The sequence below is a fragment of the Podarcis raffonei genome, chromosome 17, assembly GCF_027172205.1.
Source record: "Podarcis raffonei isolate rPodRaf1 chromosome 17, rPodRaf1.pri, whole genome shotgun sequence".
In the NCBI taxonomy this organism is placed as follows: Eukaryota; Metazoa; Chordata; class Lepidosauria; order Squamata; family Lacertidae; genus Podarcis; species Podarcis raffonei.
The window spans coordinates 687,592-715,086 of NC_070618.1; the positions used below are offsets into that span (position 1 = coordinate 687,592).

At 43.4% G+C, this 27,495-nt stretch overlaps 1 protein-coding gene across 5 annotated transcripts in view; it reads left to right on the forward strand.

Annotated features, from left to right (window-relative positions):
* The first annotated feature begins 4,009 nt into the window (after positions 1 to 4,009).
* Positions 4,010 to 27,495, forward strand: part of STXBP5L (syntaxin binding protein 5L) — a 63,668-nt gene continuing 40,182 nt past the window's right edge. For 4 of the 5 annotated variants that reach the window (XM_053371066.1, XM_053371068.1, XM_053371065.1 and 1 more), the window contains exons 1-6: positions 4,010 to 5,149; positions 15,134 to 15,231; positions 16,603 to 16,684; positions 18,689 to 18,789; positions 22,427 to 22,561; positions 23,194 to 23,257. In XM_053371066.1, coding sequence (XP_053227041.1) covers positions 4,976 to 5,149; positions 15,134 to 15,231; positions 16,603 to 16,684; positions 18,689 to 18,789; positions 22,427 to 22,561; positions 23,194 to 23,257 — 654 coding nt within the window. In that variant the 5' untranslated portion in view covers positions 4,010 to 4,975. Of the gene's footprint in view, positions 5,150 to 6,939; positions 7,008 to 15,133; positions 15,232 to 16,602; positions 16,685 to 18,688; positions 18,790 to 22,426; positions 22,562 to 23,193; positions 23,258 to 27,495 lie in introns of those variants that run through there. The other variant, XM_053371069.1, reaches the window with a different exon arrangement.

Genomic DNA, 27,495 nt, shown 5'->3' on the forward strand with positions numbered 1-27,495 from the left:
TCTAGGAGTAAGTCTTGAAACTTGCGAGAATGGCATCTTCAACATCTGGGCTGGGAGAACTTGTTCAACAACCAAAAGTGGAAGCGAAAGGTGAGAACTGGGAGAGATTTCCAACTGGCTTGTGGCAGACCATTGCAGAGAGGGATTCCAGTCTGTGGGCATGAAGGAGACTTGAAACATTCAAGGTAGAAGGCTTTGTAATGAGGGAAAGCTAAGCATTGTGTCCGGTGCATGGATAAATAGTTTTATTCGTAGAGCTTGTAGTGGAAAGATGGCAAATACACCCAGCAGCTTGAAAGTGTGAAGAGTCTGTCCTGTTTTGTAGAAAACTAAGGTTTTATTACTGCTTGAAAAAGACTATCTTAGAGTATTTTTAATCAACTTTAGGGAAAATGCTGTGGCCTAATTTTGTAACAGGGGCTTTCTTGGCATATAAGTGTGTCGCAACTGCAGCATTATTCAAAATCGGTTATGAAACTTTAGATTTGCCTCTATATTTGGCATTCGATTCCCCCTTTTTTGTTGCTTTCTGGATGCAAAGCAATTACCATGATAACAGCAAAGAATATGTGAGGCAGGGGCTAGATTCCAGCAAATAAATTAGGATGAAAGACTCAAACAGTTCTCTGCACATCTGTGCAGGCACTTAATTATTTAAGATGGATAATGAGAAGGGGGGAAACACCTAACTCATTTTTCTATTTCAACTAATGTAGCAGGCTCTGAACAGGGAGGGTTGGCAAATGCAAAGCACAGAAGGGGTCTTGAAAAATGAGAATGGAAGCAGTAGGCAAATGCCTCACCCACAGCTTCAAGCTGTTCATAGAATTTTCATAGGTTTTTAAGACCAGGACAAATTGTTTAATTAGCTAGACTGATTTTCAGAATTTTATTTATGCAGAAGACTCAACTGGCATTTCTTGAAGGAGGTCCAAGAAGTATGCTTGAATTTGAGGATTTTCTTCACAGCAGGGATGGGAAACCAATTAAGATAGGTCCCAATTTGGCCCAGCCGTCCCTCCCACCAGAAAATACCCACCTGCTTCATACTACAGACATAATATTTATTTTGATTATTTAATCAATTTATATTCAGCCCTTCTTCCCAAAGGAGCAGAGCAGCAAACAAGAGACTTAACGTCTTAAAAATAATTCCAGTACAGATGCAGATCTTAACTTATTGGAAGAGGATCTTGACTAGGCACCAAAGAGAGAATTCAAAAGTGTAGGTGCCTCAACACTAAAAGCCAGATTCATGTGGGACAGATAAGGATGTGGCTGCAAAGGAACAATCACAGAATCATAGAACTGGAAGGGACCAGATCTAGTCCAACACCATACAATGCGGGAATCTTTTGCCAAGAGCTTAAAGTGAGTTTGTGTTGGTTCCCTTGCATGTGGGGCTTGCAGCTTGCATATACATGGAACCATATTCATGGAAGACAACCTTACATGGCTACAAGCAATTGCCAAAGAAGAAGATATGGAAGAAGCACTGCTGAGAAGTAAGCAAAACGAGTATTTCCCTAAGAATTCCTTTGAGAGCAGCTAGGAGAGCGTTGATCCAGCAGATGTAAGATACATAGACTTCAGTATCTCCAATACCAGGGGCCCATTCCACTTTTCTATTTAGTATTACTCACTTTTCTATTGCATTTGTTGTTGTTGTTTAGTCGTTTAGTCGTATCCAACTCTTCGTGACCCCATGGACCAGAGCACGCCAGGCACTCCTGTCTTCCACTGCCTCCCGCAGTTTGGTCAAACTCATGTTTGTAGCTTCAAGAACACTGTCCCACCATCTCGTCCTCTGTCGTCCCCTTCTCCTTGGGCCCTCCATCTTTCCCAACATCAGGGTCTTTTCCAGGAAGTCTTCTCTTCTCATGAGGTGGCCAAAGTCTTGGAGCCTCAGCTTCATTATCTGTCCTTCCAGTAAGCACTCAGGGCTGGTTTCCTTCAGAATGGATGCGTTTGATCTTCTTGCAGTCCATGGGACTCTCAAGAGTCTCCTCCAGCACCAGAATTCAAAAGCATCCATTCTTTGGCGATCAGCCTTCTTTATGGTCCAGCTCTCACTTCCATACATCACTGCTGGGAAAACCATGGCTTTAACTATACGGACCTTTGTCGGCAAGGTGATGTCTCTGCTTTTGAAGATGCTGTCTAGGTTTGTCATTTCCATTACTCAGTTGTATACCTAAAAAAGTGTGAATGTGACAGGCGTGTTTGCAAACACCCACTGGAAATAATCAAATCATTGGGCGTTCTAAGGCAAGCCACCAACTGTAATATGGCGACAATGGTAATCTTAATGGGTAGAGCATCAAACTCTGCTCATCTCAGGGGAGTTGGTTCAAGCCCCACATTGGGCAAAAGATTCCTGCATTGCAGGGGTTGGACTAGAGGACCCTCAGGGTCCCTTCCAACTCTACAATTATATGAATAGTCAGTAAGTGCATCCTATATGATGGTAACAGCACCACCATCAAAACAGGGAGTCCAGAAAAGCTGCACCTGGAGCTGGATTGGGTGGCTCCTGCGGACCAATCAGACTGTTGCATTCTGGATCCTATTGGTCTAGGACCAATCAGACTGCTGCATTCTGGATCCTATTGTTCTAGGACCAATCAGACTGCTGCATTATGAATTCTATTGTTCCAGGACCAATCAGACTGCTGCATTCTGGATCCTATTGTTCCAGGACCAATCAGACTGCCTCATTCTGGATCCTATTGTTCCAGGACCAATCAGACTGCCACATTCTGGATCCTATTGTTCCAGGACCAATCAGACTGCCGCATTCTGGATCCTATTGTTCCAGGACCAATCAGACTGCCTCATTCTGGATCCTATTGTTCCAGGACCAATCAGACTGCCGCATTCTGGATCCTATTGTTCCAGGACCAATCAGACTGCCGCATTCTGGATCCTATTGTTCTAGGACCAATCAGACTGCCGCATTCTGGATCCTATTGTTCCAGGACCAATCAGACTGCCGCATTCTGGATCCTATTGTTCTAGGACCAATCAGACTGCCGCATTTTGGATCCTATTGTTCTAGGACCAATCAGACTGCCGCATTCTGGATCCTATTGTTCCAGGACCAATCAGACTGCCGCATTCTGGATCCTATTGTTCCAGGACCAATCAGACTGCCGCATTCTGGATCCTATTGTTCCAGGACCAATCAGACTGCCGCATTCTGGATCCTATTGTTCCAGGACCAATCAGACTGCCGCATTCTGGATCCTGTTCACCTCAGTACATAACAGGCGGTATATAGATTCATTAAATAATAATAATAATAATAATAATAATAATAATAATAAAGCCGACTCCTTTCCCCGACGCCTCCCTGAGGCGACCAGGCCGCGCGCGCGCGCCCCCGCCTCCTCCCTCCCCCCCCGGCCTCCATTTCCCCTCCTTCCCTCCCTCCCTCCCTCCCGGCGCCGCAGCGCTTTGCCGCCTCCGCAGGTCTCCCCTGATTGGCCGGCGCTCCGGGTTTGTTTGGGGTTGCTTTCCCCCGCCTTGCGATTGGCTCCCTCAAATTTACGGCCCGGCTCTCCGGCCTATCAGAACATCCCGAGGGCGGCTCTCATTGGGCCCCTGGCCTCCCTCCGCCCCGCCCCCCCGCCCCAGGTCCCTCTCCGCGCCCGGCGAGGCGCAATTGCCGGCCTGGCTGCCTGCGGGCGCGCTGCTCCGCCCTCCCTTCCTGGCCAGGTCGAGGCCCAGCCTCCGCGTCGCGGGGAGCGGGCGGGCGGGTCCGGAGGAGGAGGAGCAGCAGGAGAAGCCGCCGCCTGGGGCTCCAGCACCTCGGAGAGCGGCTGAGGGCGAGGGAGCCGCGGCGCGCAGGGCAGGCGAAGGAGGACTGCGTCGTCGCCGCCGCCTCACAAGCTGTCCCGGCGCCAGCCTTGCAGTCTTGGCCGGAGGGCTCGGTGGGGCGCGCTTCCCCCTCAGTCGCAGGCTCTTCGTCGGGGTTCCGGGGCCCGCGGAGACCCCCTCGACGGCCGCGCTTTCTGTGAGGGGCAGCCGGCCAACAGTCCCCGCTCAGGCCTCTCCTCGCTCGGCGACCCGCTTCTCCCGCCAGGGCCCCATTCGGACGCTTTCCCTTCCCTCACAATTCCCCTGAGGCCAGAAATTATTATTATTATTATGATGGGCGGCTACGTCGGGATGAGCCCGCCGCCTTCGGCTTCCCGGAGCCCGGCAGCGGGTCGGGCTTGAGGAGGCGAGCGAGACCCGTCGGGGAGAGATCCCCATCCCGGTTGCCCGGGCGGGAGAAATGCCGCCCCGCCAGAACCGCTCTTTGGGTGTCCCGGAAGCAGCGCGCTGAGGGGCAGTGGATTCCTCACCCGACAAGATCCCGAATGCGAAGGTTGGCGGGGAAGATCGCGAAGGATCCGCAGTTGCTGTAGGTGGCAGGCAAGCTGGTCTTTCCAACATACGCAGACGGGAGAGGAAGAAACGCCGAGGTCCAGATCAAGCCATCTGTTCCAGAAGGGGCCCGGGGCTTTGGAACACCAATTAATATGGAAATATATATTTTCACAAGAGGGGATGAATGTCAACATGTCAGTGAGTTCATAGGCCATTAGGGCAGTTTGAATGCTGGCTAGAATTCTGATGGATCGTCTTTTTTAATATATATATATACATATACACAATGTGGATTCTTTATAAACGGCTTCCTGTGAGTAGCTATACTTCATCTCTTCCGAATTCCTCACATCGGGTTTGCTGAATTGGTGGGATTCTGCTCTCCCAGCCCTTTTTAAGAGTTTTGATAAAATGGAGTCTTTATATACTTCCATCAGTAAAACACCATACTGATCAAATTCAAAAGACCGTTTTGCTGCATCACCGAAACATTTGAAAGGCACTTTGTTTTGCTTTCCACTTTGGGGTTGCTAAATGTGATCCTCACCAAGGCAAGCGGTTCTTTCTCCTTTCTAAGGTTACTTTCTTCTTCTTCTTCAAAATGAAGAAATTTAATTTCCACAAAGTTTTGGATGGTTTAACTTCATCCCCGGGTGGAAGCAGCGGCAGTGGCCCTGGGCCTGGCAGTGGTCCTGTGCACCCAGGAGGAACTGCAGGGACTCCCAGAGAGGAAATCCAGGAGAATCTCACTTCAGACTATTTTCAGTTAAGCAAGGTAAGAACAGTGCGTGGGTTTTTTTAAGCACAAGAACAAATCTGGAGTGCTACAGTATATTAACATTAAAAGCCAAGTCAAAATGCCTAAAGGATGAAGTGGAACAACATCTTTTACTTTTGAACTACTGTTACATTAGAAGTTGGATCCCAATTATTTTTTCTTCCTGGTCAGAGTAAGTAAAAATGTCAGCATCATTAAGGGTCCTTATAGGACTTGGTCTCAGACATATATGGCAGATCATACTTTTGTATGACTGTGGGCTGTAGTCAGATTGAACTATGACTTAAAAGTGTTTACAAGTGCTCATCACAAATACTTGTTTATCATATTTATCATTTTTTAAAATTCTGTGAACACTGGGAGCATTCTCTGAACATTCTGTATGAAATATATTCACTTTTGGCCTAATTTTAAGCAGGGGTCAGCTAGAAGGCTTCATTTTTAAATTATCTTGGGTACAGGCCTTTTCATTTTGTAGGAGCATTACTGATGCATTAATTATAGACTGTGTCTTTGTATTCTGTCTATGTTTTCATAATAGTTGTTTTGCTTCTTGTATAATGAAGTCAATATTAGAAACCCAGCACCTATAATTGGCAACTTTAATAATGGAAAATAGTTGGGATCCATGTTAGAGTTGCTGACATGCAATCTGAATTATGTGGGAGTTTTATCTGAAAAGGGAAAGCAGATTTGATTTTTAAAAAAAATGTTATCCAGCATTCAAATATTTTAATTTTTTTGATACAGGGTGAGAAGTTATTTTTTGTTCTGTGTTAATCATAGTTTTAGTAGTAATTTAGTAGTAAGATGGGGAAAGCAAAATGGAATGATGTCCTTTATGAGCATGTTTAGAAAAATAAATAAATGTATCTATTGTCCTTTTTAAATTTAGGATTTTTAGTTACTGTTAAGTGAATAAAATTGAATTCTTTATAACTGAGGTTTTCTTCACAGTATCAAAAGCATGTAAATGGGTACAAAATGTAACCATGCAAACACATTTGTTGTGCATTAGATGTTTCAGTAATGTGAACATTTGAAATAGGGTAAAGATGAAGTACTCACTTCATCATATTTTTCAGATTTAGTATCTAGAATTGCCATTAGCCTCATAGAGTAAAGTATCTCTTATTTCATTTGTTCTTGGGGATATTTGCATTAGCCTTACAGAAACAATGATTAATGGTGTTTTGGCCCTTTTGGATCAATTGATTTGTCAGCTGCCCTGAATTAAGTGTTTGCCCTTAATTGCACCATGGTAAAAGCTGGCTTAATTCGCTACTTCAATAGAACTAATATTTCCCCCCACATGGACTTTACATTAATGTGGAAAAGAAACTGAAGACATCCAACAGTTATATTGCATTACTAGTACAGGCCTTCTTTACTGAGTGACAAAGACACACACATTTTTAAAGGTGTCTAAAGAGTAATCAGCTCCCTAATATCAAATTCACATGATTCTTACATAAGAGATCAGAGGCCCTTTAATGGTACTTCATCCCACATTGCTTGCAAAGCCACAAAATCAGTAGAGACTAGGTAGTCTGCATTGGTGAATTTTGATTTTTGAGCAGGAGAGGACCCCCATGGGGAAAAGCAGGTGTGTTTTGGTAAACATATTGGTGTAAATTTGTGAGCTTTTCCCTGCCCCCTCTCCCTAAGTCCCTCATCCAGGACTTCAGTGAAGAAATGAATTGTGGCATATCTGTGGCATATTATCAAATTTGCAGATGTTATCATCCCTATTCTCAGGGGTTTATTTTTCCAGCCGGAACGTACTGGAACTCAGTTCTGGCACCTCTCAGGTAGCCACCATTACCGTTATCAGAGAACAAGGGAGGAGCTCATGGTGAGTTCTGGCACCTTTTTTTCTAGAAAAATGCACTTCTTATGCTTAAATATTTCCCTATGAAAACCTGGACATTCTGCTGATTATCATCTACAAGACAAGGTTTTTTATGTCAAGTAGGTAAGACAGTAGCTAGATAGATAAGCTAAGTTAACTTTGCAAATTCTTGTTTTTCAATATATATTTTCCCTAAAAGACTTAGTGGGGTGGGGGAGCTGACTCAGTCCTTCCAATTCATTGTGATACGGCTTCAGCGACAGCTTGAGTTCAAAGGTGGTAATAATTTTGACTTAAGTGATAGTGCATATATACGTACTAAAGAAGATGTTGTCCAAAACAATATCTTCCAATCCCTGCCATAAGATGTGTAGTTTAGTACCTGCCCCTGCTAAATGCTGTCCTTATTTTGTTCCTGTTTTGGTTTTGGGTTATTGGGGAAGCATTTTCAACATTTTGTTAGTGTGCCCTAATATATAGTGGGGCAATGGCCTGTGGCTTTTGCAGAGCCATGACATACATTTAATCTCAAATGGCTCTATTGTGTGTTATCATATATGCTATCTGCCCCATGCTCCCTTTGAGTAGGGACTGTCTTGGCATATATGAAGTTGAAACAGCCTCCTGACTTGAAATCAGCTGCCACAGTTATCAACACCCTTGATGATCTCCATAAATGTCTAAGAGGCAAGACTGGGTGTGGGGGAAAGGATAATTAATGAAATAGATTTAAACCACAGAGGCTGTGTGGTGCATTTTGTTATCATTATCATTATTCTTTATTAAATTTGTATACCGTCCTTCATGGTTTTGGAAGGGGTGGAGCAGGTGTAAGGTGGAAAGCTAAGGAGAGATGGAGAGTGAAAAGGAAAGGTGAGAGAGCTGTTCTTCCTTGTGCTATGTCCAAAATAAAGGGTTGGAGGGAGGTGTAAGGATCTTTACCTTCAGGGTAAATCCCTAAAAGAAAGTAAAAAAAGAGGAGACTTTCCTAAGCTGTGGCAAACCTCTATTAAGAGTCCATTGGAGGGGAGAGTGCAAAAAAAAGAAAAACTCAATTCCAGACTTAAGTGAGTCTATGGTTATGACAGCAAGACTGTGGTTATCATAGGGGTCCAAGCTCTAGGCGGAATGTAAAATTTTAAAATGAAAATCAATCTGTGTGTTGTATTGTATTTTATTATTGTGTTGTTTTTGGACTCGTCCAGACAACCTGTTTATTGAACATCCATTCTGATTTGCTTTTGCAAAGCTTATGGTTATATTTTGTCCGCTCTCAGTAATGGCTCCCTTGGTAGGACTGCAGTTTTGAACCTCACAGTTTTCCATACTGCAGGACTTGTACAGCACTTATCTAAGAAAGTGTGACGTTACATGTGTCTCCTCACTGAAAGCAAACAAGCACCTATGTACAGGGGAAGAGCTTTCATATAAAAGGGTCCAAGTATGGTTTTCAGAGGGACGCGGGTGGCGCTGTGGGTTAAACCACAGAGCCTAGGGCTTGCCGATCAGAAGGTTGGCAGTTTGAATCCCCGCAACGGGGTGAGCTCCCATTGTTTGGTCCCTGCTCCTGCCAACCTAGCAGTTCGAAAGTACGTCAAAGTGCAAGTACATAAATAGGTACCGCTCTGGCGGGAAGGTAAGCGGTGTTTCCGTGCGCTGCTCTGGTTCTCCAGAAGCGGCTTAGTCCTGCTGGCCACATGACCCGGAAGCTGTACGCCGGCTTCCTCGGCCAATAAAGCGAGATGAGCGCCGCAACCCCAGAGTCGTCCGCAACTGGACCTAACGGTCAGGGGACCTTTACCTTATGGTTTTCAGACAAGATTGACTTCATACCTCTTACTTAGAAATTAAGCCATGTTACACGCCATAAATTTTTGAATTTGTGTATTGTTTACAGGAACACCTACACATCCATTGCAAAAAAAGCTAAGGAAACACACAAAAACTTTAAAAATGTGAGGACGCTTGCTTTGAGTTGCAGTGATTCCAAGGCCATCCTCTAGCATATTGGGTTATTTTGGGTCCTTAAAAACATTAAACGTCCAACAACTTATTGTTCCTTTCTGGTAATGGGGAGGCTCACAGTGCACCTGCAGCTGAATTTTGCTGGGTAGACTTTAGGGATGGGACATATCTGGAAGAGCTGCCAACACTGGTTTAGGTGTCTGTGAAGTCACCATCAAATAATTCTGATAGGGGAACAGGTCATGGTGCTCCAAAGGTGCTTGTCATCACAAGGAAACTCTGGAGCCATCGTGGAGGATCTGGCCCATAAGGTTCATGCTTCAGGGCAGCTCCCTCCCCCTGTAGTGCCCAGAGCAGCTGCACCAGCCCTGGAGCTGCAGTTACTAGAAGAGACGGCCATCCTTTCCTAGTTAAGATTTATTTGTTTGTCCTGGGAAAATTGTCAGGGCTGAGTCACAGAGCTGAAGATTCCCATTCTGCATTAAGCAGCTCTGACACACAGAAGGAGCTTATGATACTGGCATTAGCCTGCAAAAGTGAATTAAATGACTGAACCAGAATTGTACTGAGGACCTGGAATCAGGGTCAGAAAACTGAACTTGTAGTTCTGTGCTTTCTCAAATTCTGTCACAAGAGGCTTATTACGCAGCTGATGCAGACCAGACTGGAGCTAGGCATACAATGAGTGGATCATTCTGAGAGCGACAAAGAGGCTTGGTAGTGACATTTCTGTATGGCACCGTGAAGGAGAAAATGCTGCTCCTAGTTTTATGGACTAATGCAGCAGAAATGTACCCTGTTGGCTCTCCTGGACCTCTCAACAGCTTTCAGTACCTTCATCCATGGTAATTTTCTGTATCGCTTGTCTGAATAGGAGTCGGGGGCACTGCACTTTGTTGGTTCCAATCCTATCTTACAGGTAGTATTAAGAAGGTGATGCTGAGGAAACTCTTGCTCTGGACTGCAGTGCTGGGAGGCAGTTGCTGTGCATCGTCATGCCATATGCTATGGGGTTTCACATGCCTTTAATATTTACATGAAAACACTGGGAGAAATCAACTCAAGATTTGGGGCAAGGTGTCACCAAAATATGGGTGATGGCCATTTCTCTTTCCCCTTTTTGTATACGCCAAGTAAAGCAATGGATGTTAGTAATAGGATAGAGGGATGCTAATAAAGTAAAGCTTCATCTAGATAAAATGGCAGTATTTAACCAGTTCTGGATGGGTTGCACTCTGCCATAAAGATCGGATTTTCAGCATGATACCACTTGAGCCAGATTTGCAGTTGGATAAACAGCCAGATGGGCGGGGTATAAATATTATTATTATTATTATTATTATTATTATTATTATCATCATTATCATTATTATTATTATTATTATTAAATGGAGTTCATAGCACTAACTTCATTTCCAGTGCCATCTGTTCTCCCAAATGTCAATTCTTTTCTATTGGACAAAACTGAAAAGGGGGAGGGGAGATGTTTTCTTTCCTGAATATTTCTGGGAACATTTTTGTCTGGTGCCTAAAGATATGTAATGAAGGCACCAGGCAAGTCTCCCTGGGGAGAGCATTCCACAAACGGGGAGTCACCACAGAAAAGACCCATTTTCATGTTGCTGCCCTCCAGACCTCTCATGGAGGAGGCACACAGAGAAGGGCCTCAGATGATGATAACTGGATCTGGGTTGGTTCATATGGGAAAGGGGTGATCTTTGAGGTATTAATGCCAGAGGTAACTGAGAAAAGAACTTCATGGAGTTGCTGTTGGGAAGTTGATCAGGGCTAGTTGCTCAAGTCCAAAGATGCAATCTCTTTGCCCTTCTGTTCTTTTAGACTGAGCTTCTCGTTCAACCGAGGGATATACATCTTCTGTGGCTCGCTCTTCCTCCTGGTAACCTTGGCCAGTCTTGGGGTTCAGACATGATGTTTCTTTGCTTTAGTGCCCATATCTGACTCAATGAGTGGGTGATGACAGAAGGGGTGCCTCATTAGCCCCATCTCATAGCCCCAGCAGTGCCGCTTCCTGAGCAAGTTTCCAGTGTTCCACTTCCACTGGGATGTCCCCTCTCTTTGTGGCATCTGACATCATTGGCTTGAAGGGCTGGTTCTCCCCGACCAATCTGCCCTGCAATTATTTGATACTTTGCCATTCAGTTTCTTCTGTAGAGGTTTGTTGTATGTATTTGCATACTGTGGGTGGAGGCAGCAGATGGGCAAGTTTTCCACAGCCCAGCCACCAACAGAGCTTCTTCCCATCTATGACAATCTATCTCAGTCAAAGAATAGTGTTTGAAAGATAAATGGTCTGTGAAATATACTGACTTGCTGTTGTTGACATCTGTCTGACTTACAAGAAAATGAAGTGCACCTCTGGGAGTGATACTAAAATTGCCCCATGTTGTAGATTAATTTTAGGCTTTACGGTACTTTGTGCCCCTCCTATACCTTTACTGTCCAGCTATTTTGGGCCTTTGCTGCAATGTGTTTCTCCCTCATCTTTGTTTACCTTTTAACTTGGCCTGCCTGCAGCTTTCCCTACTGAATTAGAACTCCCTTTGTGACTGCAACTCTCCTTAATTTAAGAGTTTAATCATGTAAACAACTCTGCAGCAAATGTAGAAGCACAAGCCCAGGAATCAATGCACTGCCTTCTTTGTCCTAATTTTGGTGGGGAAATACAGTGGTACCTCGCAAGACGACATTAATTCGTTCCGCGAGATTTTTCTTCTTGCGAGTTTTTTGTCTTGCGAAGCACGGTTTCCCATAGGAATGCATTGAAAATCAATTAATGCGTTCCTATGGAAACCGCTTGCCGGGCTGGCTGTGCGGAGAAGGGCTTTTCTCCCCACCGCAAGCCTTCAGGACAGGTCCGGGAACAGAGGGGAAGGCGCGCAGCGCTTCTCCTCTGTTCCCGGGGCTTGCGGTGGGAGGAGGGTTTTTTCTCCCCACTGCCAACATTCAGAACAGCATTCTGAATGTTGGCGGTGTGGAGGAAAGCCCTCCTCCCACCGCAAGCCTTCAGGACAGGTCCGGGAACAGAGGGGAAGGCGCGCTGCGCTTCCCCGCTGTCCCCGGAGATTTCCCTATGGGCTTTCATCTTGTGAAGCAAGCCCATAGGGAAATTCGTCTTGCGAAGCCGCTAAAAATCGGAAAACCCTTTTGTCTTGCGGGTTTTTCGTTTAGCGAGGCATTCGTCTTGCGGGGCACCACTGTATTATTGCATTGTACAACTATACCATATCACTCATGTATAACATTGCTTATTTAGAAGGAAAAATACAGCTGAACTGGGTGAAGGTGGGAGATGTGGTCTTCTGTCTTTGAATGAGAAGTAGACTGTGCATCCATTTATCTAAAGTGAGGTGCCTTTTCAAACCTGTTTACTCAGCCATGAGGGAAATGCACACAGAGTGGCAAAGGGAGGCCAGGAAATAGGGATTTAGGTTCTAGCTGTGTTCACTGCATGAGAGAGAGGCTGACAGAGAAGCAGTACTTTTGCTGCATATATGAAAGTCTGTCTTTCTCATGCGTTTGGATGAGCATTTCCTGCATGTGTTCTAATGTGTTCTTTTAATCCATTTTTAGTCTGATGTTGTAAAGAAAAGGTATCTGGTTTTTTTATTAAGAGCATGCGGTACATGTCCTTCCTTCTCCAGAAGAGGCTGGCTTAAAAAATGAAAGAAAGAAAGAAAGAAAGAAAGAAAGGAAGAAAGGAAGAAAGGAAGGCAGGCAGGCAGGCAGGCAGACATACTCAACTGCTGATATGATTCATTAAAGGCTAACAGATTGATAGAGCTATCTAACCCTCCTGGGCAGAGGGGTGAGGTTGGATTAGGTGCCCAGCTGTCTTGGCTAAATTGGTCCCCTAACGGAGGGACACAAGCATCATTCTGTTGATGTGGCACTCCTCCTTTCACCTGCCAAAAGTGTGGATGGGCATGACAATGATGCTTCTGGAAGGCACCAAGGTAGAGAACGCCATGGCTGCTTCTGAACTCTCTGCTTCAGATCAGGAGTGAGAGGAGAAAGGATGAGACTATGTCAACTTTGACATGATGATGAAGCCCCTGCTCTTCTTCCAGACATGGCCTGGACCTGAAAAGATGGGAGACTGAGGGGCTGTGGAGGATGGTGGGGGCTCAGGGTACAGTCTGTTGTTATAGAGCAAGAGAGTTTAGACAAGGAGGTGGGCCTGGGTTCCTCCCAGGGAGAGGTGTCAAGAAAAGGGAGGAGACCCATCTCCTTCCTCCCAGAGGAGTGCCCATCTTCAGGCCGTGAATGCCGACATGGAAAGGGATTCTTGTGAGTGTACTTTTTCCTTCTGTGCTTTAAAGCTTGGTGGGGAGGCAGGGTAACTTGCTGGAACAACATTACAGCTCCCATATAGCCTTGGAATTCTTCTTGCTGATCTTGGACTTGTAAACCCAGACCCTTGTGCCTGTACTGGACACATTACTGCTCACCCTTCACCTTGTAAGAGCTGCTGGACTGTATTTGGTATTTCCAGGCCTCTGAGTCCATGCCATTAATCTGCTTTAATAAAACACCACCTTCTTACTTATAAGTAAGTGCACCTGCTGTTCTTGTTTTTAGCAGAAACCAGGACAAGGAGGGCCTGGCCCGGCCCGGGAACCATTGGATCCCAATCTCCTGTATTCTCACTGGCATCATGAGATTGCATTGGGACCAATCCTGCAACTCATGTTTTGCTGCAGCTGCCATGAGCAACAGGGCTGCAAATGTAGCTGTGCTTCCAATCTGCTCCACAAAACCCCACCTACATGGAGGTGAAGTTAGGCTTGCGCCCGTAGTCTACTTCATCGGATGTGTGAAGTGTAACCCTGAATTTGCAAGCATATGCCCACTGAGGGGTGGGAGATGTAGAGCAGGCTTCCTCAAACTTGGCCCACCAGATGTTTTGAGACTACAATTCCCATCATCCCTGACCACTGGTCCTGCTAGCTAGGGATCATGGGAGTTGTAGGCCAAAAAACATCTGGAGGGCCAAGTTTGAGGAAGCTTGATGTAGAGCAACTTCAAAAGAACAGGCAGTGACAATTGCCTGAAAGCAAAATAGTTACAGAGAGCAGTTAACAAGGATGTACAGTGACCAAGTTAAAATGGAATGTTACTTGATGTTAAGACACATGTCCTGGCTCTGATAAGCCAATTTAACATATGCTGCGGTAAGAACCAACAAAACTGCAATCTCAATTCAAGTCATGGTTGACAAAACTGAACAGTCTGATAAATTGCAATAATTCAGCAGTTTCCTTTGAATCTCTATGTTCCAGTGTTCTCATTTTACAGTGTAGTTACAGTGTACCCTCTTCTAATTGGCTGAAATTTCCCCCCGAACCTGTGGCACAACTGTATTAGCTACTGAATAGTTTTCCGGTCCAGATCAAAGTGTGGTTTTCATTTATAAAGCCTTATGCAGCTTAGCACCGCACTGGCTCAAGGACCACCTCTCTCCACATGAACCAGCGTGGACCCTGCATTTGTCATCTGAGGCTCTTCCTCGTGTTCCCTCTCTGAGTGGGGTGCAGAGAGTCACAACATGAGAACAGCCTTCTCAGTGGTGGCTCCCAATTTATGGAAACTCCCCAGGGATGCACCACTACTGTGTATTGTTAGGTGCCAGGCAAATGCATTCTTGTTCCCCCAGCCTTTTGCAACTTCTTTTTTGTTTATCTTCTGGAGTTGAGTCAATTCTGTTCTTTTCTATATGCTACTGATGTATTTTGGGTTGTATTATTATTGTTTTTCCACTTTTAAAATATTACTTGTAAGTTGCTTTGAGTTCTCTTTTCTGAAAATAACAATAATAGCAATACTAATTTCTTCAGACTCCGCTGCCACAGGTTGTACTTTACCTTAATTTATCTGTATTTCCTTTTGAGCTGAGATACAAAAGGAGCTTCTATATTAGGGTATGATAATATTTATGTAGATGTGTATATACATTATTATTAAAGATTAGAATTTGCCTAGTTCATTTGTTAAAGAATATAATTAATTTGTTAAAAAATCTGCACTCAGTTGACAGCCTATTAATTAGTTTGGTTATCCAGCGCTTTGTTTGCACCAGAAATAATACTTAATGATACTGTAAAGCAACTACTCTACATCAACTGAGTTTCTTTCTTCTTTTGCAGACAGTTCGCCATGGGTTTCCTTATCTTCCCACTGCCTTAGCTTTTGACCCAGTTCAGAAGATTCTGGCTATAGGGACAAGAACAGGTGCTATTCGAATGTATCCTTTGCTAGTATACCAAACAGTATGATTTGCAGCATAATGTACATTTTACAATCTGCGCTTTTAGCTGGTTTTCCTGCATTTGTACATTCCAATAGGGGAACAGGAGGAGGATGACATAGGGAGGGGGCCGAGGCAGGAGGGGAGGCAAGTGCTTCCATCTCCCAGTTGCTTTGGATGGTGAAGCATGTCTTCCCTCTCAGTTTGGGGAGCACAGCAAAGGAATCTAGGGAGGGAGGACATCTACACTGCCTCAATAAAGGTTGCTTGTTGCTCTTCTCTGAGGTTCTTTCCCCTACTTTTGCAAGATCCAGATTAAAGCAGCATCAAACACAGTCTTTTTTCTTCTTTTCTACCAGTCTTTGAAACGAGCAATATATCCATGTCAGCTCATTGTTCAACCTCTGGGTTCATCTCTGATGGATTGATTGAGAGATATAAAAACTCTCATCTTTCTCTCTCTTTCTCTTTCTCTCTCTGTCTCTCACACAAATAAACACTTAGATTGATGGTAAACTACCCCAAAAGTATGTTTGGCGTGCATGCGGAGTGGTGATGGAATTTGGATTATTCATGAGCTTTTTATTGTTAGAATTTGTCTTTATAAGTAATCTCTGTGTGCCTTATGCTCCAATAAGGAAACTTTTGGAGGAGGCAGCTGCACTGGGAAAGCAATACATTTAAGTACAACAAAGCCTGTGACTTCAAAGTATAGGAGCGTACATTAGGGAATTCTCACACAGGGCTTAATCTGCCCCAGGGAGACAGTGGAAGGAAAACTGTAAAATTAATGCTAATTAAACACACCTGGAAAAGGACAGAGCTTGCTTGAGCACTAGACAGGTATCCACACAGAGAGTTAGAATTTATAAGAAAAGTGTTTATTCTGCACTGCCCCTCATCCCAGGATCACAGGGCGGTTTACAATATAAGAACACAAGACTACATAACATAGTAACAAACTAAAACAATACTCCCCAGTTTAAAAGGCCATATATTGTTTAATTAGCCAAAGACTAATTAAATATAGCAAGGACAGGTCTGTCTTCATACCACCGCACAAAATCAGCTTTTGTTGTCCTACCATTTGTCCCCGGACTATAAGAATATAAATAAATAAAGTGTATTAAATTCCACAAATATCAAGGGCTTGGCCAATGCAACATTGATATGGACAACAACTTCAGACAAAAAAAAGAATACTTTAGTACCAAACATGCCCACATCACATACTTCAGTCACACCTCCAGCACCTATCTGTATTAGACAGTGCCAGTTAAAAGTGGTTAACTGTGTTTTATTTTGTTTTGCTTTTATTTCAGCTATCAAAAACTGGATTAACTGATCCTTAACTTTGACTCTAAACAGATTGGGCAGACCGGGTGTTGATTGTTATTGCCAACACGAAGGTGATGCTGCAGTTCTGCAGCTTCAGTTTTTGATCAATGAGGTAAGGCTATATTTACAAAAATGCAGATGTTTATTTAAACATGAGCAAAGTTATGTGTTCAATTTTTTTTTCTTTTTAAGGGGGCATCTGTGGGTGGAATTCCCAGTTTGAAAAAGCAAGTTTCCAGCATTTGTAGAAGCTGAGATAAAAGGCAATACATGCAAGCACACCTCTTTTGTGTGTGAGAAACCAGCCCTAGCCTACTCTTTGCAGCCATAGAAATGATTCACATTTAGGATGTGGTTAGACCAAGAGAAAGTTAGAGTGAAACACTGATTGTTTAGACCAGTGGTTGCCTACCTTTTGGGGTCCAGGGCCACATTTGGAATTTTGAGAAGGTGCCGAGGGCACCAGTCAGAAAATGGCTGCCACCAGGGGTGGAACATAAGTAGCTGCCTATCTAGGTAAGTGGCAGTAAATCTTTGGGGCCTCAGGCAAAGGTTCTGCAAGCAACATTGACATTGCTAGGTATGGAGTTGAAATTCAGAACCTCCAAGGCACCTTTTTCAGAAATGCTGTCACAAGAAACTGCTTATTGCCAAGTCAGACCACTGAGTCATCTAGGCCGCTATTGTCTACTGCAGCCTCTCTCAACCTTGGGTATCCACATGTTGTTGGACCATAACTCCCATCATCCCTAGCAGGGTAATAATAATAATAATAATAATAATAATAATAAAATAATAATAATAATAATAATAATAATAATAATAATAATAATAGTACCACGCCCATCTGGCTGGGTTTTCCCAGCCACTCTGGGTGGCTTCTAACATCATTATTATTATTATTATTATTATTATTACCTGAAGATTGAACCTGTTGGACTAGATGACCCTCAGGATCCCTTCCAGTTCTACAATTTTATGATTCTGTGACATTTCACATGCCAACATGTGCTGCCCCACTGCCCTTTCCACATACAGGGCTAGTTAGACAGGTGGAGCTGAGGCATCTGGATGAGATAGTGGAGTTGGAAGGAGGGGGTTTGGATTTGTTGGAAACTCTGGAGCATTTCGGGGCAGGCTGATCTGTGCAACAGGGACCGGTGACACTTGAACTGAAATGGAACCAGACTCTTGGTGCTTACATATATATAAAAAAAGCAACAGAGCAGCTTTTGAACTAACCCCTGAAGGAAAGCACACCCAGGACCTGGAGATCATCCAAGATGAAGGTGAAAGTGTTCCAGATCTTCCAGATGGCAACGTGATAGAATACCAATGGGCTACTGTTGTCCCTGGATACAAGCTCTCTAGGAAGAACAAAGAGGGCTGCGTGATAGAGATCTGTGCTGTGGCCACCTGCCACTTTGAGATTGCCCAGTATCTCTTATTCCCCATTCTGTCTTGGTGGAGAAGTCATAGCCCCCCCCCCCGAAAACACAAAGTGCAAAATAGGTTCTAAAGGGCAGGTAGATGCAGAAATCAGGTGGCAATTAATCCCAGAACAACCCATCACCCAACTTCAGAAGGTATTGATCTGTTTCCCTGATGGATGTGAATGGCTAGACAGAGCAGCTTGCCAGTCAGGATCCACCTGAGGTCAAATCCTTTAAAGCTGGAATGTAGTTAAGAGTCCTTTGCCACAGACTTTGGAGCTCCCTCCCCAGAGAAGCTAGACTGGCTTCCTCTTATTGTACTTCCTCAGGCAGGTGAAGACGTTTCCGTGCGCTGCTCTGGTTTGCCAGAAGCGGCTTAGTCATGCTTGCCACATGACCCGGAAGCTGTCTACGGACAAACGCTGGCTCCCTTGGCCAATAGAGTGAGATTAGCGCTGCAACCCCAGAGTCATCTGCGACTGGACGTGTCGGGTACCTTTTCCTTTAAGCTGGCAAAAGGAGAAACTGAAGGTGTACTTTGGGCTGGCAGAAAAACTGTCACAAGCAATAGGATCTTGTTGTTCAAATGCAACTTCAAAAATTACTAGAACCCAGCCACTTCCCCATAATGTCTGCAAGATTAAATTAACACTTGACACGCTTTTTTTCTGTCATTATTATAGGGTGCTTTGGTCAGTGCAAGTTCAGATGACATGCTCCACTTGTGGAATCTAAGGCAGAAACGGCCAGCGATTCTTCATTCACTGAAATTTAACAGAGAAAGGTAAGGCATAACAAATTCTCACATTTAGTTCCACAGATTTTGCTGTTGTATATTCTCTTAGTAGCTGAAACCTACTTAAACTATGTTTATGCAGTTAATCTTACAGTAGTTCCTGTACAGAACTGAGACCAAGAGCAGCCATGGCTCCTTTTCTCTGATGCCATTTATTTTTGTCATGTGGCAGGTTAGGTGGGGGAGGGTTAGCGTGCACTATAATATTTGGGTTTTGAAGTAGTTGTAATTGCCAGGTTAAATTATACTTGTAGGGTGTATGAACATTTTTTTCCTACTGAGAAATCAGCTGGCTGTGGCTTCTGGTTTCAAAAGAGAAATGATAGGGAGGGGAGCCATGGGCGTAGCCAGGGGGGGCAGGGAGGGGCAGCTGCCCCTCGCATCAATAAAAATACAAAAAAACTGAGGTTCTACCCCCCCTAACAAAAGGCCTGCCCCCCTAACAAAAATCCTGGCCGCACCAATGACTGGCAGCTGCATAATTCTTTCTCCTGCCCCTGCTGTTTGTCCTCACAAAATCACCCCTACCCTGAATAGCTTTTCTCTCCACAGGGGGAAAGATGTAGGGTGTAGGGACTGGTAAAGCAAGGATTAAGCCCCCACACCTGCTCCTGCTGCTCTTCCACCTTCATTTGCTGCTTTATAGTGTTGAAAAAAGCCAGCACATAAGTGACACATAAACAGTTTCCGTCACCCACGTATTGTCTAGTTGTTGCCCCGTGATTTGCACTGTGAGAGAAAGGAAAAGGCAGGTGGTTCTTTACAACTCACAGCTGCTAGAAAATTAAAAAAATGGTGTATGGAATCCTGCTTCCTCTCCTTTTAGTAGTCAGAATCTGATTTAAAATGCCCTTTCATCAACAGCATTTTTATATTGCTTGAATTTCACCCGGCTATCCTTTGTAACAGACTTTAAAATGTATTCTTAATTTTGGTAGCACTGTCTGTTTCATGTACCTAAAATTAAAATTAGGGCTCAGTTCACACTTTCACTTGTCCCCTATTTTGATCGGATTGTACACCAATTAATTCCCTGGTTCAGAGAGATTTTCTCATTATTCCACAGTGTACCTTGTGAAAATTCAATCTTACCTGCTGAATTGAAGCCTGATTAAGCAAATTCTCTCTTTGGATTTTCCATGCATCTGATAAGATCTGATTCAGCAGGTAAGATCCAATTTTCACAAGCCCTAGCTGCAAAATAGTGAGAAAAGCTTGATGCACAATACAGTGAAAAAGGAGGTCAAGCAAAAGTGTGGATGACCCCTTAGTGTAATCCAGCATGGTTTCATTTCAAAAATCTCTCCTATTACCTTGCAGTAACAAGATTTAAGTCTTTCTGAAAGTAAAGATCACATCTCTGGATAAAGCACATGAGGGCCAATAACCCAAATGACTTTATCATGAAATGAACTCAAAGCTCAGTGTTAAGCAAGGGGAGAAATTCTCCACTGATCAGTTCTGTTGGTGGCAAGGAAAAAAATGTAGGTATAAAAGGACAATTCACAGGATACCAAGATCCAAGTTTGGGGCAAATACTCTTTGGTGAGAGAACCCTAGCAGAGATTTAAAATCACAAAACATGCAGGAAAGTAAAGCATGGAAATATATGCTGTTAAAATTTTAAAATATGTGCCCTTGTGAGTTCCTTCCAAAATTTCCATTTTGCCTGAGCATAGAAAAAGACCACACCTTTGGTAAGTTAACAATATGCTTTACTGTACTTGCCAAAGATCTTTCCAACTTTCCAAAGATCAGATTCATGTGCTTCAGAATAGGTTGCACAGACAGTAAAATTTAGCTGTTACAAAGTGGTGAAAGTTCTTAAAGTATGGATATAGGAAGTCAAGACTGAGTGGCTGGTGAGACCCATGCGGTCCGAGCTTGGAGCAACCAGCTCCACATCCTCACACACTAAGCTCCTCAGGTAGATTGGGGAAACAAAGACTTGCTTACTTAGTCCCTCCCCAGGTGAGCTAAGCCTTTCAGGACAACTTACTCTATGGTCTTAACTCCTTCATGCATCAATTAGAACTTAAACACGTTGGTTATATGAGGCTGGTTATCCCACAAGTTCAGTGAATGCAACTGAGAGGGAAGGTAGACATATTGATGGCAGTCTCATATGTATCTGCATTGGGTTGCTATCATGGTTGCCCTATAAAGCAGTGTTTGGGGTGATTAAATAATGAAAAATGGAGGATCAGTGTGCAGGGTCAAGATGCTGAACTAGCCCCCATCTGTGACTTTCATCACTGAATTGCTGGGGCTCATAGTCTGAAAAATAAACCGCACTGAGTGGGGGGGGGACTGGTGGAGAGATGGAGTTTTCAAACTAGGGGAACAGTTCCACACTGCTCATTGCTGCTTGCTTTATTAGAAATTAGCACAATCCATCTATTTTGCCCCAAGTATTATGTGATGGGCACAAGGCAGCAGTTGGATACTGGAGTTGTAGGCAAATTCACTTTGCAAAAATATGACCCAGGCCCGATTCTGCAGATTTATTTTTTTAATTTTTTTCCTCAGTGCTAAGCAGGAATTTGTCACATACGAAAGTACATAAGGGCATTCTACATTCCATGCTCATTTGTCCTTAATTGTTCAGCAGTTCGTGCCACACATTTTTTAAAATAATTTTTTCATTAATCTGGGCAAGTTCTTCTCTGAAGCTCAGTAATGATGATGAGCTTCTGTGCCTGTAGCAGGCTCCCTCCCACACAACCCATTTTCTGCTCATTCTGACTTGGGTTACCAAGGCAATGAATTATTGCACATAAACAGAATCTCAAAGGAGGATAAAGTTTCTTGCCTGCAAGTTTCTCATGGTGCATGAAGCATTGTGCTAGCCAGCGCCTCTGACGCGCCAGTGACCCACCTTTAATTGCTAACCGCATGGTGAGAGTGGCAGTGATTGCTGCTCTTGGTATGCCAGCTTTGTGGCCGTGGGCCGATGAAGGAGACAAGGCATCAAGGGGGAAGGCCAAGCCATCTCAGCCTGCCCCCTTGCTGTTCCCATGGGCTGTGGAACCCCAAATGGAGAGAGCTCACTGCCATTCTCTCACGAGTTCAATTTTTAAATATATATAATTACAATTTAAATGGTGTACAGGTGGAGTGTTGGCTACTAATGCAATGATCTGTACTTTCTGTTAGGTCGGCCATAAAGAAAGCTGTCCTCATTTAAATTCTCTCGGTCTATTTTGCAAGATTATTGTAAAGAATAAGATGTGGGGAAACCTGCGCTCCTTGGAGAATGGGTACAATTAAACAATGGCACAGCTCTAACTACTCTTTAAGCTGCCCTTCCCCTTCTCTAGCTTGCCATTTTCCTCCTTTGAAGTCTCCTCTTCCCAAAGGAGCTATTAAGTGCATACTATTAAACACATTAGTGTGTAATGTACAGTGTGCAGCCAAATAAAGATGTAGAACCTTCTCCAAAATACTGAATAATTATTTACTCCTTACCAGGAGAGCTTGTCTAGAACGATAATCTCAATTTTTCCTATACATACTGGAAAAGCTCCAATTTAACTGCTGAAACCTGGTATGATTTGTGCATGTGAAAACAAACTGTTGTCACTGTATTTGTATCCATAACTTCATTGTATTTTTCCAAATACAGAATTACTTTCTGTCACTTACCATTCCAAAGCAAATGGCTCTATGTTGGAACAGAGAGAGGAAATACTCACATTGTGAACATTGAGTCGTTCATACTTTCTGGATACGTTATCATGTGGAACAAGGCCATAGAACTGTAAGTTTTTAATTCACCAGTTTTCTATTTGCTGGTGTTTTTCTGTGGTTTTTTTTCAATGAATACCAGTCTCTGTCTATTATATGTGCTGCCTTGAGGTATATTTTTAATCTTCCTCACTTGCATCCATAAAAAGTATTTTCAACAAATGTATTTTCATGTGTCTATTTCCACCCCAAGAAAAATATTCTGTTAATCTAGAATTAACAGAAATCAAGGACTTCCAAAAAAGATCTGTGTTGACTTTACACTGCATAATTATTGTTCATATAAGAAACAAAATAGACTTAAAGGTAGGGAAATGCAGGACTTTGCTTTGCAGAAGCCAAGTTGATTCTTCCTTGGCAAGGCTTATTCTTCTGTATGTTTAATAATTCTCTCTTTTAATAATGTTTTCCACCAGTTTGCCCATGACAGCTCCCCACCCGCTTTTAATTCATTGCCTTCTGTCAAGGAGTCCAATTTTGAGTATAATTGCCACTTTCCACCCACAGTTAGGATTATACTCAGTTCAGTTATATCACAATATCCACAACATTTGGGTCGACTTCCTTTAATATTGCCCACTTGGCCTACAAGGTAAAAACCCCCCACTTTACTCAGTTTTTCATAGCATTGGTTTTGATTTGCAGATCCACAAAGACTCATCCTGGCCCCGTGGTGCACCTAAGCGATAGCCCAAGAGATGAAGGGAAAGTGAGTAAGAGGAACTACAGTATTTTTCTTTTGTCACTCCAACCCTTTTCCTCCAGGGAATAGCCTTACGTAAGAATTATTGAACTACTACTGCCTGGTTCACAAACTGCAGCATAGTGAGACTTCACAAGTGTGTGGACTCCGGGAGAGGAGATGGCAACCGCTTTGCTTCCTTTTTGATACTACCCCAGACTGAACTAAGTCAGAAGGCTCATCCCACTTTGCTGTCACATGCCTAGAAAACACAGCTCCATGCAGTTTTCAATTTGTCCTGCCACTTTCTCCAGGAAAAGCGGCTCTTTACCGCTGAATCGGAGTAAACCTCAATCCATGGAAAATCCATTTGCTGTTTGTGCTGGTTCAGTGGTAAAGAGCGTTTTCCACCCCACGCAAAAACAGCAGAACAAGCAGAAGTGTGGTTCAGCCCAAAGTTTGACTAAGTGTCATGTCCTAACCTGGGCTTGTGCTTAAGCGCTCTCTCCTCACTAACTGTAAGCTCCAGCTAGGAACACTCCAAGTTCGGCTTAGCAGGCTGTGCGAACCAGGCTATTAGATACTAAGCAATGTGCTTCAACTGTCTTCTGTGAGTCAAAAACATAATTTTATTTAACTGGAAGCATTTACTTGTGGATTTTGTCATGTGTATATTAGTGCTTGATAAGACTCGATCCTTTTTTTTTTTAAGTCAGTTAAATTTCTTGTGCTTATGAACTGACTGCTTAGTTAGCCAATATAATATTACAGCATGATACAGTTGATTCTAAACTGCATATACAATTTGTAATAGAAATGTACCCTGATAATAATAATCTTACTGGGCTTTTTTAAAAAGTCTCAATAGTTCTTATGACCACTACTTTGCTGATACTGAAAAATGTTTTAGCTAGCTACCATCTGTTTCAGAATGGCATAGAAACCCTGTCAAAGAAAGAGAAAACCACGTGATGAATAGAAGTTGTATAATTAGACATTTTTTGAATTAGTAATGCCCTTTTAAGTGGTTGGGACAATTTCTGTAAAACAATGTTAGGGGATATGCATGGCTTTTCTAATTTCTGACTTTCGAAGTACAATTTTAAAAATTATATTAAGTCACTAGAGGTAATATTTTATGGATATGTAACAACTTTTAAAGGCTAGATAACCAACAAGTCCCCCACCCTCACAGAGCTGCTATTTTTAAGAATCTGCAGTTCCCAGGGTTCTTGGGAAGTCATGTGAACTGGATGTGCTTTTAAATGTATGGGGTGCATCTGCCTGAAGATGCACTGGAAAGTGTTGGATAACGTTTGTTTGCTGCACTATCATTTGATTTCCCTCAAGCATGTCAGGATGAATCCTCCTGAATGCAGGTCTTTTGGAAACGACCAAGGTCCCAGCACCACAGTCATAAACCTGTGAATAAATCGCAGGCTTGCTGTTTGGCAGATTTATCTGAAGAGTGCTATCAGAAGATGTAAATGGCTTGTCCTAAAGACTGCGATATAGATTTATGATAAATAATTATAAAACAAAAGACAAAAAGGCAAGAATCGAGAGCTGTCCCTCTTTGTATGAATAGGCTCAATGTTGAGTATCACATGTAGGCCATGGTATCTGAAGAAAAGATGATAAATCATTTTGCTCTGCAACTACTTTTTTCGCCTCTCTCCCTGATTGATCTAGTAACAACTTCAGCCCTATGGAATACACATCTGTAGATTTGAGGAAAAGATTGACAGTGTAGAAAAAAGCAGGGTTCACCACAGAGACGCAGCTATGCTCTTAAACTGAGTCACCGGGAGATGACTCAGTAAACTGGAACGGGCAGCTGAAAAAGGACCTTATTAACACAGTCATCTGCACTGTGATAAACTGACATGCAAAAGTTAACTGTTCTGGATTGGCAAATTTTGGGTTCCGTTGAGTTCCCCTGACAAAGCGGTGAAGGCTAAGAGACTCAACCACAACTGGGGAAATAAGAAGAGACCTTGACTGCTGCTCATTGCTAGCCTGAGGAGCTTCCCTTCAGGCAACAGGATAAGTCAAAAATGGGTAGTTTAGTGCGACGCAGCAGCAAATTGAACAGAGAGGAATGAAGTGACCCTTTGTGCAGGGTTCCCTGCTGGGAACTGGCTTGTTTGCTTGCACCAAGCAAGATTGAATTCCCTGTGATGCCCAGGAGTTCAGCCCTCCTTTCTGCAGCCACATGCAATGTCAGGTGTAGGACAGGTGATGCTGTTTCATGGACCAAATGGAGAGGCTTGGTTTAGCATTATGTGTGAATTTATCCACTGTGTGCTAACCTCTGGCTTTGAGGTCTTAGGCTGGAGACAGGCAAGACTTTAAGAGAGTCGGAAGTGGTATGATAGAAGCATGGCTTCCCATGGTGTACGTCAGGGATAGCTATTGTGTTGTCCACAAGATGTTGTTGAAGTCCAACTCCCTTCCTCCCTGCTCATGGGCCATGCTAGCTGGGGGAGTGTCAGAGTCCAGCAATATTTGAAGGGCACCACATTGGCTACCCCTGGTGTACATAGTTTTCTTGTGTCCCATTTTTGCCTCATGTAAAAGGTTATGCAAATTTACAAAGTTCTTTAAAAAAACAACACTACAAAATGTGTGAACGAGAAGCCAAACTTGATGTGATGTTAAATACGTCCTTGAATGTAATAAAAAATTAAAAAATGGTCCAGTAGCACCGACTCTAAAGTGCTCCTGGACTATTTTTAAATTTTTTATTTCAACTGCGTCAGACCAACCTGGCTACCTACCTGAATTTTGAATGTAATGTTCATGTTTTAAAAATGCAAGTAGCATCAGAATGGGGTGGGGAGTTTCCTTCCCATGTAAATTGCAGTTTCTGGGGAGAAGTTTCTTCAGGAATGAAGCAGGGGAGGAAAAGTTTAGATTCCCACCTACACACATCTAGTTTGGCCCAGAGACAATAGTGGGACAGGAGAAAGAGTGTGCTTGTCAGGAGCTGCAACAACTCTGACATACCATCTTCATCTCGCTGAAAAAACCAAAACCTATTGTCTGTCTCCAGCCTTCATTGTGACACCTTCCAGAGACACAACAGATAATGAATGTTATGCAGCAAGTTCCATTCAGGTCTCACAGAGCATTTGGAAAGCAGAGTAACAGGTAAGGCAGAACCCAAGCAGATGATATTAGCATAGGACGCAGTGCTGTTTCCACTGAAGTCAAACCCAAACCTGTTGATTCCACTTGACCTGTACCTAGAAAGCTTAGGTCCAAGCGGTTTTCTGTCTGAGCAGTCTTGCCTTTGCTCCACTGCTTCCCCCTAGAAAACCCGCTGTTTAGGAGTAAGAACAAACGTCAAACTGTAGAAAACCAGATGGCCATTTGTTCCAATTCAGTGCTAAAGTTTGGGTTTCCCCAGGGGGAAGGACTGGGGCAAACACTGGTTGGATAAGCCCCGAGTAAAATTGCAGCTTGAGTCATTATTCCTACTTAGTGTCTTCCGTGAATTAAGTTGAACTGTTGCCTGTAATTAGGAAAAGAATTCTTCGCAGTGGAATAAAAGCAGATTTTCTAATTGAGGTACACATCTTTCAATGTGTACCTCAACTTAAAACACCCATTTTCTTTTCTGTAAAAGAAAATTGTTTTATGCATGAAAAGATGCTAAGGATATATAATTTAAATAAATAGTTAAATAATAACAGCTAAAGAAGCATTCAAAATAAATGTTTCCTATATTGCCTGTGCTCTGGCGACCTCTAAGTTAGTTTCCTGCAATGTGTTATACCCAGCGCAGCGTTTGAAAAGGGTCTGGAAACTGCAGCTGATGCAGGATTCAGTGGCCCGATTGCTGACTGGAGCAAGACAGTTTGAATAAATCTACACCAAGCTTAGTGTGACTGCACTGGCTAGCAGTTAGTTTCCGGTCTCAATTCAAAGTGCTGGCTTTGACCTATAAAGCCTTTTGCTGCTCAGTACCTTAAGGACCACCTCTTTCCACATGAACCAGTCTGGACTCTCCTCTGTGTGCCGTTTCCATAGGAGTTGAGGAAGGTGGCAACATGAGAACGGGCCTTCTCAGTGGTGGCTCTCAGCTTGTTGAATGCTCTCCCCAGGGAGACATGCCTGCCACCATCACTGTCTGTTTTTAGGCGCCTGGCAAAAGCCTTTCTGTTTACCCAGGTTTTTAGCCCTGAATTTGGAGGGTTTGTGCTCATCTTTTTTGTGGGGTGGAGTGGAACTGAATTTTAGGTCCTTTATTCTTTTTTATA